Genomic DNA, 17,147 nt, shown 5'->3' with positions numbered 1-17,147 from the left:
ACTGTGCTGTGGCAGTGTGGACTGTGCTTGTGTGTGCTGCATGCTAGCTGATATCCTGTGAGACTACAAGAGTAAATCGGAGTAAAAACAAATACAGTGGAGGAGTCGACTTCATGTATTCCTTTGTAGAGCTGTTATTTTCTATAAGGTCATATTTTACAATTAGAGTCCTTAAGAGATATATACAGCTGTCACTATACACAGTGTGGGATTTGTGACTGAAGGAAGTAGGGTATTCAGCCATCAGAAATCACTTGATAGAGATGGGCTTTCGTATAAAAGCAGTGTGTGCAACACACCATCAAAAGTTAATGAAAGAAAGAACCTTACTTGTATTTATAAAGCACCTCTCATGACCGCTAAGCTCTCCAAAGCACTTCACAGTCAATTAAGTACTTTTGAAGTGTAGCCACTTTTATAATGGATAACAGCAGATTTGCGCACAGCAAGCTCCCACAAACAGCAATTTGATAATGACCAGATTATCTGTTTGAGTGATAATGGTTGAGGGATAAATATTGGCCAGGACACCAGGGAGATCTCCCCTGCACTTCTGCAAAATAGTGCCATGGGATTGTTTGTCTTTTATAGCAGACAGACCCTCAGTTTAACATCTCATCCGAAAGATGGATCACCTACAATAATCAATTCAACTAACAATCACAAGATACTACACCAGACAACTATATCTATGACGATCAAAACTGAATTTATTTGAGGGAAACAATTTATTTTCATTATTCCCAATACATTAGAAATTTAAATTATGTATACATGATTGTCAAAGGCAGAGAACCTGGACAGGTCAGTTGCTATATAAGCCCCATAATCAATCTGCTGTACCGTTGCCAGAAGTATTAGGGAAGGTGTAAACTTTTGCAATCCATTCATTACATGCACATTACAAGTAGTTACCGGACAAAATATTGTGAAAAAAATACTGACTGAGAAATTTGCAGTAATATTTGCCACACAGACATTCCTGGGCTTAAGAGTATATTTTTGAAGCTTTTAAAACATGCCCACATATTTGAAAGTCTTACAGTTATTAAAGGTGAATGCTTGGCAATTAAAATTGCCCTTAGATAAATTTTCCATGGGGAGTCTAGTTATTTGAAAGAACGAGCCATTGAATTGATAAGAAAACCTCCTTTTAACCTTCAGCAGACCGGCTGGGTAGTCGAACATACGAATTAGGAGCAGGAGTAGGCCACTCGGCCCCTCGAGCCTGCTCCGCCATTCAATAAGTTCATGGCTGAACTGATAACTCCACATTTCCACCTACCCCTGATAACCTTCCACCCCTTACTCATCCTTACTTTTACCAAATGGACAAAATGGTACATTCTACAAATTCTTACACAATTTAACAAGGATTTACTGGGAAATTTCCAATGTAAGTTGTTTCAGTTCCTTTATTTATCTGTTCATCTGAGCTTCCCATGCCATGGACTGTTATCACCCAACCAGGACAGCACAGGTCAGCAATCTGCTGCCAGGCCAATAATGAAGCCACTCCAAACATGGGCAATAGAGCATGCCCAAGAACGGTCATCCTTCTTCTCATCGGGAAAACATGCTGCATTCCCTCCTGACAGTTTATCTGAGGTTGGATATTCTTCGCAAAAATCACTCATCCTGCCATCCTTTTGCAATACACTAGTGCACCAGTGTCCTGTTCCTTTGTTTTACTGACCTGACTGTTTTGAAAATCCTACTGGATTATTTGGTGGTGGGTTCTGCCCACTCTACTACCAGCTAGTGGTCTTTGAGAAAAACAGGAAGCTTCATGTAAACAAACTTTACAATTCATGGTCGGCTAGTCAATTGCATGGGAAATTTCGTCTCTGTATTTTGCAATGTAAGCTGTTGTACAGAACTTGTCAAACCACCTTCTCAACACTTTGGTCTGGTAACGGGTTTAAAAAATATATCAATAGGTTAAAGAAGGGGTAGGTTACGGGTACCCCAATACCCCATCCACTCATGCAATGCAGTGCATCATGCATTTACACACAGACTTCAATTCACAGTTAAATCTGAATCAGTTCTCAAATTAGTAGCAATTGGGTAATACACTGACAGTGTGCACTGCCTGATTTCAGCCATATAAGATACTATAGGTCATTGAAATGTAATGGGGAGCCATGTGTCATATCTGTGTACGATTTCTGTTTTCTACAGAAAAAAGCAGGATCTTGCTTTCTAGGAATTTGTGATAAGACTGTTTTCCAGCAATACTGCAGTGAGGCTATCTGCAACTCAATTAAGAGTTAAAAGAAAACTTTGCGAGGGGTGGGGTGGGGGGTGGGGGCAAGCTTTACTCTATTGTCAGAAATAGTCAGGAAAGGTTATTTTAAGGGAACTTGAAAACGCATTTAACAACAAGGCAGTCACATCACAGTAAATGATCACTGTGCTAATATGTTAGAGCATAAGAATGTTTCGGAAAGATAAGAGGCCCCAACAAATCTAGTTATTTCTGAGTGACCTCAATCCACCTACCCAGCTTCTCACCATATCTCTCAATTCATTCTCCCTCCAGAAACACAGCAAATTATCTCTTGAACCAATTTATACTGTCTGCTTCAATGATCCTCTATTGAAACTAATTTTACAAGAATATTGTAAAAACAGCATTCCCTGATTTCCCTTCCTACAACAAACTTCCTATTTTATTGAATTATACCATCTAGTATTTGAACCCTTTCAGCAAATGATAAGTCAATCATTTGCTGAAAAAAATCCTTTCCATGGCCATTAGTTTGTTTCAGACACATTTAATTTCCTATGTGCATCCAGTTAATGTTCTCCCTGCTAATACTGGTAAATCCACTATGCTAGAAAGTGTGATTTCCTCTCCCAATCCCAACCTCGTAAACAGCAACCAATCTGCATTTGAGGCTAAGATCCTGTTTGACCAATTTCTTTGACTCTTTTGAGGAAATGACATCTCAAGTGGACTGTACAATGACTTCGAAAAATCTGTTGATAAAAGTTCCGCATAAAATGTCACTGTTTAAGCTGAAAGCTATGGAGAAAAAGGATAAAACCTGAGAATGGAGAATAACGTAGCTGAAAGGTAGGTAGCAGTGGGTAGTTGTCAGAGAAAGTGGGTCAGGAAGGAGCACGTAGCAAGTTGGGTGCCCCAGGGATCAGTGTTGGACTTTCACTGTTCTTAATTGCACAATGCAAACCAGTCAAATTCACCGAGTCACAGAGGATACAAAATTGTTTCTGAAGAGGTAGCTTAGGAACTATAAAATGAGTTAGACAAAATGTGTTGTTTGGCAGAATAATGGCTGATAAATATAATACAGACAAGTGTGCAGCACTGCACACAGGAAGAGAAAGAATGGGCTGACGTAAGTACTGCATGAATGATATGAAAATAACTAAGTATGGAGTTGAAAGACATCTAAGGATTTTAGTCGCCTCAATGTTCAACAAACCCAACCACTGGGGAACAGCAATCAACAAAGCGAAGAGAATGAGGAACTATTTAGCCAAAACAGTACGGGACATGTCAGAGGAGGTCAAGCTCAAACTGTGTAGCGATCTGGTCAAACACATTTGAGTACTGTATCTGGTCATCAAGACACAAAGGAAGCATTCAATTTCAGAGAAGAGTCATTGGGTTAATCTCCAGTGTCAGAAGACCAGGTTATAAGGAACAACTAGAGAAACTTGGCTTTACAGATTTTAAAGGAGGCAACTTGGAGCTGATCTTGGAGATGTGTACAAGACAATAAATGGTAGATCTAACATTACCTTAAACTGAAGGGACAAGGGAACACATGTTAAAACAATAAAAGGCAAATTTAGGACTGATGTCAGGATGTTCACAACATAAAGAGTGATATATATGTGGAATGGACTTTTTTCTATTTATTCATTCACAGGATGTGGGCATTGCTGGCATGACCAGAATTTATTGCCCAGCCCTAATTACCCTTGAGAAGGTGGTGGTGAGCCACTTTCTTGAATACAACAAGTGGCTTGCTGGGTCATTTCACAGGGCAGTTAAGAGTCAACCACATTGCTGTGGGTTTGGAGTCACACAGAGGTCAGATTGGGTAAGGATGACAGATTTCCTTCCCGAGAAGGACATTAGTGAACCAGATGAGTTTTACAACAATCCAGTCGTTTCATTGCTGCCATTACTGATTCTAGTTTTTTTTAAATTTATTTAATTAGCTAAATTTAAATTCCCAGCTGACATAGTGGGAGTTGAACTTATATCTCCTGATCATCGATCCAGGCCTCTGGATTACTAGTCCCACAACATAACCACCATGTTAACATTCCCCATACCTTTCTGGATAATGGAGGCAAAAACTCTGGAACCATTTATTCAACATGATGGCAGTTATGCAGCTCGATGGATGAAATAAGATGGCCGTCTTTGCCTGGGTCTTGCAATCTTGCATTCTCTCTAAGCAGTAACCATTACAGTTGGGATTCGGAGGTGGGCTGGTGGTAATATTGAGTCACTACCTGAATTTACACACTTGCCTGGACAACCTGCGGCTAACAACAAAGTGGAAAACAAGCTTCATCTTTGCCACTGCCCAAAACAAAAAACTTCTCAGCTCCCTGGATTGATTTGGGCCTGGGTGATCATCTAGCACTCATTCCTAAACTGATATGTGATCTAAAAGGCAAAGAAATTAAATTAAAATAAAACCCCACTAATCATCATCAGATGTTGCTTTCTAGTGCTCCTCTGGAAAGAGGCTAATGGCTGTTCAGCCCACACCAGCTTTACCAAGATCTACCAATGGTGAATTTACTATCAGCCTTCCTGGGGGAAATCTGTAACCAGTGCAACAACAATATTAATAAAGATTGTTCTAACCACTGTCAAGCCATTCTGAAAAGCCTGATACATATTAATGTTTTAACATTAAAATTGTTGCCTTTTGGCAATATTAGTCGATGATTTATAGGTTAATGGCTCTAACAAAATAGTAGACAAAAGAACATCATATAAATGTGTGTCTCTTTTAACTTCACCAGGAGTAATTTTGAGGCTATATTGTTGACTATATGCTTTTTTAAGCAAAATTATTAACTGCTTGTCCATGTTCCCTTAAGATAAACTGCTCACAGAAATATGTAGCTTTACGCCTTCTGATGTCATCTAATAACCACGTTCAGTGTCAGCCAAAAAAAAGTTAAAACAGCTTTTAAAATGTTCCAGACCTACCAGTAGTATAAAAATAAAACACCACGCCAAAGAATCCTGCCACATGGTGTAGGGAATGTCTTGGAATTGAAAAATGTTATTAAAATACTGAAGTAATTTAAACAGATTTAGATTTAACAGGTCTATGCTTTCCTTGGGGGTGCTTTACTCATATGTATTTTTATTTTTAATGAGGCGTAAAAATTGTTTAGCTAGTTTCTATGATCATTCCGCCTACAAGAAGTCTTTTGAAAAAGGCACAACTAATCCTTGTAGTACCTTACTTTTCAATATATCTATCTAGCTATCTATATAATTAGGTTAGGATTCATCTATCTCAGACAGATTGAGTAGTACTGAATGTTGTTACAAAAACATTAACCGAAAGCAGAAAAATGTGATTAAAAAGATGCAATATAACAATGTGATATTGGCAGATAGTCTAAAAACTCAATTAATTTAAGATGACTTTTTATATGTACAACTAGAGACAATCACTAAAGCTGGAATTAGCAAGGGTGACATTATATTCTAGCCCTGAATAGTTAAAAGTCCTTGTCCGTTTTAGGACAAAAATGTTTTAGTATTTTAAACCCCGATAGGTTAATATCACAGCATTTCTGTTCCTGGTTCTGTCAGCCCAATGCTGTTTATCACAAAGATACAGTTGCACAAGATTACAGCATAAGGAGCTCTTCAATTTTTGAAACAGGAGGAAGTACCATGTAAGATAAAGCAATCAACAAGGGCACAATAAATAAGCAATGGATTGTGCAGTCCAGTTAATATCTCATTCCTTGGAAAACATACATCCAGGAGAAATGCCGCCAATTTAGAGAAAAATATTACACGATTACTGGGAAAATGATTTATACAAGGTGAAATAAAACATTGCTAGACTCATATGCACAGCACCAGATACTGTTAAATCCATCAGCACATGATTCAATGCAGTATATGATACATGTATTGTATAAGAGTTACAGTATAAAATATGGCCTTTAAAAATCTTTCCTGGGATCCGTCTCGGCTTCAGTGCACATGGCAGGGTGAAATCACTTGAATTCTGGGATGCATCACAGTGATGTTGTTTCCCACTTTAAATTTTGTGAAAGGGACATGTCATTTGCTCCCGGTGTGCACTGTGGTGACTGTGGTAGATCTTGTTCTCCCCTCTGATCCGACAGGTGATATACCAGAGGGAGAAGACACGGCAGACGCTATACTACAGGCGGTGGAAGGAGACATACCTGCAAGAAACCCATTAGGATGAAAAGGAAAACAATTGGACAAGATTAATTATAAACCTTGAGAGAACACTGTGATCAGTACTAATGCTCTGTTTAAAAATTAACATTCAAATCAATGATGATTAACAATCTTTGGTTAATTTGTGTGGAACCAAACACTGTAGCCTCTGAAAGTCCCTGCTATTTTTTCCTAATGATGGCGTTGATACTTACATGCATAAATTCACAAAAAGATGGGGTAAAGTTGAAGAAAACTTCTATAAATTGTCATTAAAAACCAAAAAATGTTCAGTAAAACTATGTTTTCTTTATTTGTGCACAGAGCAAATCTGTTGGCTATTGCTGGAGTATATTGTTGTGACAAATGATTTATAGAATCATAGAATCACAGAATGGTTATAGCACAGAAGAAGGCCATTTGGCCCGTCAGGTCTGTGCTGGCTCTCTGTAAGAACAATTTAGTTAGTCCCACCCTTTCCTCCGTGGCCCTGCAAATCTTTTCCTTCAAGTGCTCATCATTATTATTGTTGTCATTCACAGTTGGATTGCTCCTGCCTCTGCAGCCATTTTACGCAAAACTGTGGTATTTGAGCAGAGAATCACACTCATTCAAAGGGAAAGGAAACGTATTACACACGCTGACTTTCTATTAAAATAGTTCCTTGTATTCTGTCATTTATATCTTCAGAAAGAGATGATTCATTAACAACAGTGGCGCAGTGGTTAGCACCGCAGCCTCACAGCTCCAGGGACCCAGGTTCAATTCTGGGTACTGCCTGTGCGGAGTTTTCAAGTTCTCCCTGTGACCGCGTGGGTTTTCGCCGGGTGCTCCGGTTTCCTCCCACAGCCAAAGACTTGCAGGTTGATAGGTAAATTGGCCATTGTAAATTGCCCCTAATGTAGGTAGGTGGTAGGGGAATTGTGGGGATGTGGTCGGAATATGGGATTAATGTAGGATTAGTATAAATGGGTGGTTGATGGTCAGCACAGACTCGGTGGGCCGAAGGGCCTGTTCCAGTGCTGTATCTCTAAAACAAAATAAAATAAACATATGTAAAATAAATGGAAAATCAAGATGGGGTAAAAGTCAGGTAGAAACAGACTTGGGATCTTTGCAACTTGAGGCAGACCTAGCACTATCAGCAAATGTTACCAGTTCTCCCTCACATAAAAGAAACATACAAAGTGGAGGAGAGGCAGTGGATGATGAAATAGGAGTGGAAAAACTCTTTCTAGCACCTTTCATGCAGACAGGAAGGCAAATGGAATGTTGTCGTTTATTGCAAGGGGAATGGAATATAAAAGTAGGGATGTTTTGCTCCAGTTGTATAGGGTATTGGTGTACAGTTTTGGTCTCCCTATTTAAGAAAGGATACAAATGCATTAGAGGCAGTTCAGAGAGGGTTTGCTCGACTGATACCTGGAATGGGGAGGGGCGGTGCTATCTGATGAGGAAAGGTTGGACAGGTTGAGTCTGTAGCCATTGGAATTTGGAGGAATGAGAGGTGATCTTATTAAAACCTATAAGATCCTGAGGGGACTTGACAGGGTGTATGTAGAAAGGATGTTTCCCCTTGTGGGAAAGACTAGAATTAGGGGACACAGTTTAAAAATAAGGGAGCATCCATTTAAGACAGAGTTGAGGAGAAATGTTTTCTCTCAGAGGGTGGTGAGATTTTGGAAGTCTCTTCCCCAGATAGCAGTGGAGGCCGGGTCATTGAATGTTTTTAAGGCAGGGGTAGATAAATTCTTGACTAACAAGGGAGTCAAAGGGTATCAGGGACAGGCAGGAAAGTGGAATTGAGGCCACAATTAGATCAGCCATGATCTTATTAAATGGCGAAGCAAGCTCAAAGGGGCTGAATGGCCTACTCCTGCTCCTAATTCATACGTGCATAAGAATAATCCCAGTTCACTAGCTTGTTTATTTTGTTCTGGCTACATTCATATGTCCACATCGCGAGGGGAGTGTCTTGCTTGGCCTTTAGTGACCAGGAATCTGTGAAATCGTTGTCTCTCCTAGCTATGACCTGAATCTGAGATGGAAGTCTGCTGTCACCGAGAATTCTTAATTCCACAGAACTATCATGTTCCACGTCGAATGGAAAAGTAGAAGCAGGAGGGGTGTATAATGGGCAGCAGATATTCTCATTATACATCATCAAATTAAAATGACCCCCATCTTGTGTGAAAAACAACGCAATAATGTAAACTGCATTTTATTGCATTGTGATTTTAATGATAGGCGCTGTCACTCTTTTGAAAATGGTACTTCTTCCCCTCTCCCTCCCTGGGCAATTAAAAGATTCAAAAAGGCGTTTTATGAAGACAGTGCCCCTTATACTGGCATAATGCAGATAGGTTATTAGAATAGTTTTATAGAAACTTTCTGAATGTGATACGGAGTACCATGCATCCATGTCAGATATTGATATGGTGAAAATTGCAATGCTTTGAAAAGTGGGATTGTAATTACCATTTATATTACCTTCCATGCTGAAGAACATTCCCTACGATCAACTGGGAAAATTTCACATGGTAGAGGGACTTTGGGAAATTGTACCCTGCATTTTGTTATAACACCAACTTTCTGGGACGTAATAATTCATAATCTGTCAAATTACATAATATATTTGACACGGATCTGTCACAGTTTCACCAGAAAGTAATTATCAGGGAACGAGTGAAATAATAAGGACGTGAAGGCTTTGGAGAGGGTACCGAAGGGATTTGCTCCAATGGTTTCAGGGATGGGGGAATTACAGTTACGTAGATAGATTGGAGAAGCTGGGGTTCTTTTCCTTAGAACAGAGAAGGCTAAGAGGAGGTTTGATAGAAGTGTTTAAAGTCATGAAGGGTTTAGATAGGGTAAATAAAGAGAAACTGTTCTCATTGGCGGAAATGTTGAGAACTGGAGAACACAGATTTAAGGTGATTAGCAAAAAGAACCAAAGGCGACATGAAGAAAAAGATTTTTTTCATGCAGCGAGTGGTTAGGATCTGGAATGCACTACCTGAGAGTGTGTTGGGAACAGATTCAACCTTGGCTTTCAAAAGGGAATTGGATAAGTACCTGGAGGGAAAACTTTTGCAGGGCTACAGGTAATGGGCAGGGGATTTGGATTAGCTAAATTGCTCTTGCAGAGAGCCAGCACAGGCTCAACTGGCCGAATGGCCTCCTTCTGTGCTGTAACCATTCTATGATTCTATTCTATAATTCTCTGGGTGTTGAAAGACCCAGGATTGAAGCTGAGGGAAATTGTCTGGTCAAAGCAGAAACGGTTTTATTTACCAATGAGCAGTACCACACCAGTCAGGGCTTTTAGCGACTAGGGGATTACGGAAGCCATTTTATGAACAATTTAAAAAAACCCTACTATTTGTTTGTTGCTTTTCTTCAGATGGTTTTCTTCTGGTCTGCATTTAGTGGCATCTGGGATGTGCACGCTGATCATAGATTACTGATAAAGTGTTTAGCTTGCTGTTACTGTGAGAATTAGCAGGTTGATAGGTAAATTGGCCATTATAAATTGTCACTAGTATAGGTAGGTGGTAGGGAAATATAGGGGCAGGTGGGGATGTTTGGTAGGAATATGGGATTAGTGTAGGATTAGTATAAATGGGTGGTTGATGTTCGGCACAGACTCGGTGGGCCGAAGGGCCTGTTTCAGTGCTGTATCTCTAATCTAATCTAATCTAATTACTGGAGCAGGCCCTATGCTAATAACAGGAGCAGAAGGGTTGTTGCAGTTTTTAAGGTTAAGGAGTTTGAGCCCACCATATATTAGAGGATGATTTCCTGACTATCTGATGCCAGCAACGATCCTTGTCCGCTGGAATGCATATTGGGAGTTTGGATATGTGCTGCACACCATTTTCTGACCATTTAAGGTCATGGGGAGAAAATGGTGTGAGCAGCGGATCCAAATTTCTGATTATGTGCCCTCAGGCGGTGAGGTGCTCGTTGGCAGTGCAAAGTTGGGCAATGATCCCTTCCGCATATTCTTGTTTAAAAGTATTCTGGAAAACTGAGAGACTTGGGAGCACAAATTCCATGCTACTTCACAGAATTCAGCCTGAGTAAGCTTTGAAGCATTCAGTAAGTCTGGAAAAAAAGCCTTTTCTCTTCCCCTCCCCCTACAATAAATGTAATTCTTTGTTGTAAAGTACTTACAATCTTTACGAGATGTGACATCTGGTAGTGGATTGCGGTTGGTTTGTGCGTTCAGATTTGACCCTTCCTGACTGCTGCCCAGGTGCAATCTCCTCATGTGTCTTATAACAGCTGTAGCATTAAACGCTTGCTGAAACCAAGTTAAAATTTAGTTCAGAAACATGAAGGATGGAAAATATTTTCAATCCACTTCTCTGAAAGTGTACGTCTTATTAAGGGGACACAGAATAAACTACAAATGATAGAGACCAAAGAGGGTATCACATTCCAAAGGAAATACAGCTTAAAGCACATGAACAATTGCGAAGATCTTTGTGCAATAAAATTGTTAGCATATTCTTAATAAATCGGTTAATAATTTCAATACATGTAGGGCAAATAAATCTTCCATCAATTTTATACAGACAGAATAGCTACTATGTGTTTTGCTCAGATTAAGATTACATATTACATAGGTCCCAATATTTACTAGGAGCTGGGCAGAGAGCAGGCTGCGGTGGGGGTGCGATTTTGTGGGCAGGAAACCCAGACGTACGGGTTTGCGATCAGACACTGCGGAGGGGGTCGGACATCGTGGGATCCGATGGCTGGGTGTGTAAAGATGTAAGCTGCTGGGCCAAGGGAAGAACTCAAATTTTAAACAGCATCCAGGAAAGCTGTATTTCTAGGTTTCCTGTCCATAACACCTCCACCCTGCTCTGACCACGCCTCCGAGATAAGATTGGGGCCTGTGTGCGTTACAGCTGAGCATGATCCTGTGCTCATCTGATGCACATGCACCTTTTATTAGGGTTAATGGACAGTGATTGGAATGGTAATTAAGGGCTCCAACATTGGTGGCTGTGCCTTATGATGTCTTGTGAAGCACATTGGGACATTTTTCTATGATAAAGGCGCTATATAAATGCAAGTTGTTGTTGTTCCATTTTCCGAATAGAGTTCCGAACTAGTTGGGCATCCTACACGTGATCAGGGCTCACTGGCAGACCTCAGTTTCACCAACACAGGGTGGCAGACAAGAAAAGATGCTTGTTTTAGTCATTAGATGACACTGTCGGTTTTAACCATTATCGAGGTCCCGCAGACAAAGAAAAGGTGTTGGAGAATCCTGAAGTAGGCCATTGTCCATATTAAAATAACATTGCCCATCCTGCACCAAATGGGCACTCAATTTGCTGAACTGGAATGGGCAGACCAAACTCTGAAAGTTGGGCAGATATAAAATGGGACAACGTTCCATGTGTACCCACTGGGTGCAATTAGGAGTTTTTAAACAAAATATCTACTTTATAACATCCATTGCAGTTCTTCACGCAGAAGAATAAGGAGCTGCTCACCCTCCATTTGCTTTTAGCAAAGTTCTTCCTGATTTGTCGGCTGACAGACTCATGAATGTTCTTGTTCAGTGCTGTGTCTCCAGCAATCCTGTAAAAGAAAGAACATTGGTTACTTGTACAAAATAAAGTTTCTTTACATTGCTGGCTTCGGCACCACTCAGGCTTTCAGCAAAATGTCAGAAAGCCAATCCTGAAAATGATCTTATTCCAGATCCTTCCGGATGCTTATGTTGTAACAGAGGTCCTCTCACCCATCTTGTATATACACTTGGAAACAAAGTGAATTGAATGGGCGGGTTATCATTGCTGACACTTAAAATCCAACTCATTCTTTGGGAAGTCTTGATTTCTGACACATATCACATTGGTTCGAATAGTGACTGTGTCTCCCCCCTCCCCCCAAGGCTGAATAGTCACTGCAACTGAAAGCCAACCTGCTCTGAAGGTGAATAGCAACTGCTGTTCAATAAAGGAATAGTGTTGGTCTCATGCAAAGCTCTCCCAGCTTATTTTTCAGTCAGATTGTCAGCTTGACAAGATTGGTAGCATGCTCACCTCTACAGTCAGATGACCACGGCATCCAGCCCACAGCAGAACTTTAGCATAAGCTAGGCTGAGAGTCCAGTAAAATACAAAGGGAGTACACTGCTGTTGTAGATGCTGCACTGTGGATGAGATGCTAAGAGTTTGGTCCACCTGTTCAGGTAGAAGTTGAAGCTGCTATAGCATTTTTGGGGGGTACGGTAGCATAGTGGCTATGCTGCTGGGCTAGTAATCCAGGGACATGAATTCAAATCCCACCTTGGCAGCTGGGGAATTTAAATTCAGTTTTCTTTCATTCAATTGTGGCATTTGAGCATGGCTGGCCAGGCCAGCATTCATTGCCCATCCCAAATTACCCGTGAGAAGGTGGTGGTGAGCCGTCTTCTTGAACCGCTGCAGTCCATGTGGGGTAGGTACACCCACAGTGCTGTTAGGAAGGGAGTTCCAGGATTTTGACCCAGCGACAGTGAAGGAACGGCGATATAGTTCCAAGTCAGGATGGTGTCTGGCTTGGAGGGGAACTTGCAGGAAATCGTATTCCCATGCATCTGCTGCCCTTGTTTTTCTAGGTGGTAGAGGTTGCGGATTTGGAAGGTGCTGTTGAAGGAGCCTTGGTGCGTTGTTGCAGTGCATCTTGTAGATGATACACACTGCTGCCACTGTGTGTCAGTGGTGAAGGGAGTGAATGTTTAAGTTGGTGGATGGGGTTAATGAAATAAAATCTGGAATAAAAAGCTAGTCTCAATAATGGTGACCATGAAACTACTGGATTGTCGTAAAAACCCATCTTGTTCACTAATGTCCTTCAGGGAAGGAAATCTGCCGTCCTTACCCAGTCTGGCCTACATGTGACTCCAGACCCACAGCAATGTGATTGACTCTTAACTGCCCTCTAAAATGGGCTAGGAAGCCACTCAGTTATATTCAAGAAGACAGTTCACCACCACCTTCTCCAGGTCAGTTAGTTTTGGCCTTGCCAGCGATGCTCACATCCCGTGAAAGCATACAAAAATAAAACTGAAGATGAAACAGAAAGAACTCACTGGGTGTGACCAACTTACATAAACTGGATTACTTCATCAAAGTGCAACCTTCTTCTTTGGTCTCCTTGTCTCGAGAGACAATGGGTAAGCGCCTGGAGGTAATCAGTGGTTTGTGGAGCAGCGCCTGGAGTGGCTATAAAGGCCAATTCTACAGAGACAGACTCTTCCACAGGTGCTGCAGATAAAATTGGTTGTCAGGGCTGTTACACAATTGGCTCTCTCCTTGTGCTTCTGTCTTCTTTCCTGCCAACTGCTAAGTCTCTTCGACTCGCCACTCTTTAGCCCCGCCTTTATGGCTGTCCGCCAGCTCTGGCGATCACTGGCAATTGACTCCCACGACTTGTGCTCAATGTCACAGGACTTCATGTCGCGTTTGCAGACGTCTTTAAAGCGGAGACATGGATGGCCGGTGGGCCTGATACCAGTGACGAGCTCGCTGTACAATGCGTCCTTGGGGATCCTGCCATCTTCCATGCGGCTCACATGGCCAAGCCATCTCAAGCGCCGCTGGCTCAGTAGGGTGTATATGCTGGGGATGTTGGCTGCCTCGAGGACTTCTGCGTTGGAGATGCGGTCCTGCCACCTGATGCCAAGGATTCTCCAGAGGCAGCGAAGATGGAATGAATTGAGACGTCGTTCTTGGCTGACATACGCTGTCCAGGCCTTGCTGCCGTAGAGCAAGGTACTGAGGACACAGGCTTGAAACACTCGGACTTTTGTGTTCCGTGTCAGTGCGCCATTTTCCCACACTCTGTTGGCCAGTCTGGACACAGCAGCAGACACCTTTCCCATGTGCTTGTTGATTTCTGCATCGAGCGACAGGTGATACTGGTGATAGTTGAGCCTAGGTGGGTGAACTCTTGAACCACTTCCAGAGCGTGATCGCCAATATTGATGGATGGAACATTTCTGACGCCCTGTCCCATGATGTTAATTTTCTTCAGGCTGATGGTTAGGCCAAATTCGTTGCAGGCAGCTGCAATCCTGTCGATGAGTCTCTGCAGACACTCTTCTGTGTGAGATGTTAATGCAGCATCATCAGCAAAGAGGAGTTCCCTGATGAGGACTTTTCGTACTATGGTCTTCGCTCTAAGACGGGCAAGGTTGAACAACCTGCCCCCTGATCTTGTGTGGAGGAAAATTCCTTCTTCTGAAGACTTGAACGCATGTGAGAGCAGCAGGGAGAAGAAGATCCCAAACAGTGTAGGTGCGAGAACAAAGCCCTGTTTCATGTCCCTCAGGATAGGAAAGGGGTCTGATGAGGCACCGCTATGCTGAATTGTGCCTTTCACATTGTAATGGAATGAGGTGATGATACTTAGTAGTTTTGGTGGACATCCGATCTTTGCTAGTAGTCTGAAGAGATCACGTCTGACGAGGTCAAAGGCTTTGGTGAGATCTATGAAAGCAACATAGAGGGGCATCTGTTGTTCGCGGCATTTCTCCTGTAGCTGGCAAAGGGAGAACAGCTCAATTCCTTCAAGTAAAAGGTGTTGCTATGGGTACCCACATAGGTCCTAGTTATGCCTGTCTTTTTGTGGGATATGTCGAACATTCCTTGTTCCAGTCCTACTCAGGCCCCCTCCCCCAACCCTTTTTCCGGTACATTGATGACTGTATCGGTGTCGTTTCCTGCTCCCGCCCCGAACTGGAAAACGTTATCAACTTTGCTTCTAATTTCCACCGTTCTCTCACCTTTACACGGTCCATCTCCGACACTTCCCATCCCTTCCTTGACTTCTCTATCTCCATCTCTGGGGATAGGCTGTCTACAAATATCCATTATAAGCCCACCAACTCCCACAGCTACCTCAACTACACTTCTTCACACCCTGCCTCCTGTAGGGACTCCATTCCATTCTCCCAGTTTCTCCGTCTCCGACACATCAGCTCTGATGATGCAACCAGAGGGACCTGGTCGTTTGTGAGGACAGCGTGGAACAGGCTGATATGCTCGAACAGGTTGAGGTTAAGAGGGAGGATGTGCTCGAAATTTTGAATGATATGAGGACAGATAAGTTCCCGGGGCCAGACGGGATATACCCAAGGATATTACGGGAAGCGAGGGAAGAGATTGCTGCGCCTTTGGAGATGATCTTTGCGTCTTCACTGTCCACTGGAGTAGTACTGGATCATTGGAGGGTGGCAAATGTTGTTCCCTTGTTCAAGAAAGGGAATAGAGATAACCCTGGGAATTATAGACCAGTCAGTCTTACGTCGGTAGTGGGCAAATTATTGGAGAGGATTCTGAGAGACAGGATTTATGATTATTTGGAAAAGCATGGTTTGATTAGAGACAGTCAGCATGGCTTTGTGAGGGGCAGGTCATGCCTCACATGCCTTACTGAATTCTTTGAAGATGTGACAAAACACATTGATGAAGGAAGAGCAGTGGATGTGATGTATATGGATTTTAGCAAGGCGTTTGATAAGGTTCCCCATGGTAGGCTCATTCAGAAAGTAAGGAGGCATGGGATTCAGGGAAAGTTGGCTGTCTGGATACAAAATTGGCTGGCCCATAGAAGTCAGAGGGTGGTAGTAGATGGAAAGTATTCAGCATGGAGCTCGGTGACCAGTGGTGTTCCACAAGGATCTGTTCTGGGACCTCTGCTGTTTGTGATTTTTATAAATGACTTGGATGAGGAAGTGGAAGGCTGGGTTAGCAGGTTTGCCGATGACACGAAGGTTGCTGGAGTTGTGGATAGTGTGGAAGGCTGTTGTAGGTTGCAACGGGACATTGACAGGATGCAGAGCTGGGCTGAGAAGTGGCAGATGGAGTTCAACCTGGAAAAGTGTGAAGTGATTCATTTTGGAAGGTCGAATTTCAAAGCAGAATACAGGCTTAAAGACAGGATTCTTGGTAGTGTGGAGGAACAGAGGGATCTTGGGGTCCATGTCCATAGATCGCTCAAAGTTGCCACCCAAGTTGATAGGGTTGTTAAGAAGGGGTATGGTGTGTTGGCTTCCATTAACAGGGGGATTGAGTTTAAGAGCCGCGAGGTTATGCTGCAGCTCTATAAGGCCCTGGTTCGACCACACTTGGAATATTGTGTTCAGTTCTGGTCGCCTCATTATAGGAAGGATGTGGAAGCTTTAGAGAGGGTGCAGAGGAGATTTACCAGGATGCTGCCTGGACTGGAGGGCATGTCCTACGAAGAAAGATTGAGGGAGGTAGGGCTTTTCTCATTGGAGCGAAGAAGGATGAGAGGTGACTTGATAGAAGGGTACAAGATGATGAGAGGCATAGATAGAGTGGATAGTCAGAGACTTTTTCCCAGGGTGGAAAGGGCTATCATCAGGGGGCATAATTTTAAGGTGATTGGAGGAAGGTTTCGGGGAGATGTCAGAGGTAGGTTCTTTACACAGAGAGTGGTGGGTGCGTGGAATGCGCTGCCAGCGGTGGTAGCAGAAGCAGATATGTTAGGGGCATTTAAGCGACTCTTGGATAGATATATGGATGATAGTAGAATGAAGGGTAGGTAGTTAGTTTGATCTTAGAGTAGGTTAAAGGTTCGGCACAACATCTTGGGCCGAAGGGCCTGTACTGTGCTGTACTGTTCTATGTTCTAACCTTCCATGACGGTGCTTCTGATATGTCCTCCTTTTTCCTCA

General features: G+C 42.4%; 1 protein-coding gene across 2 annotated transcripts in view; it reads right to left on the bottom strand.

Annotated features, from left to right (window-relative positions):
- Positions 1-484: 484 nt before the first annotated feature.
- Positions 485-17,147, bottom strand: part of camk1da (calcium/calmodulin-dependent protein kinase 1Da) — a 429,764-nt gene continuing 413,101 nt past the window's right edge. Inside the window, exons 9-11 of one of the 2 annotated variants that reach the window (XM_068059552.1) lie at positions 11,950-12,037; positions 10,613-10,742; positions 485-6,438 (exon numbers count right to left, since the gene is read on the bottom strand). In XM_068059552.1, coding sequence (XP_067915653.1) covers positions 6,311-6,438; positions 10,613-10,742; positions 11,950-12,037 — 346 coding nt within the window. In that variant the 3' untranslated portion in view covers positions 485-6,310. The remainder of the gene's footprint in view (positions 6,439-10,612; positions 10,743-11,949; positions 12,038-17,147) is intronic. The other variant, XM_068059551.1, reaches the window with a different exon arrangement.

Source organism: Heterodontus francisci, chromosome 27 (assembly GCF_036365525.1).
Source record: "Heterodontus francisci isolate sHetFra1 chromosome 27, sHetFra1.hap1, whole genome shotgun sequence".
NCBI classification, from domain to species: domain Eukaryota; kingdom Metazoa; phylum Chordata; class Chondrichthyes; order Heterodontiformes; family Heterodontidae; genus Heterodontus; species Heterodontus francisci.
Note: the sequence above shows the minus strand (reverse complement) of the source record. Positions and strands in the feature narration are given on the sequence as shown.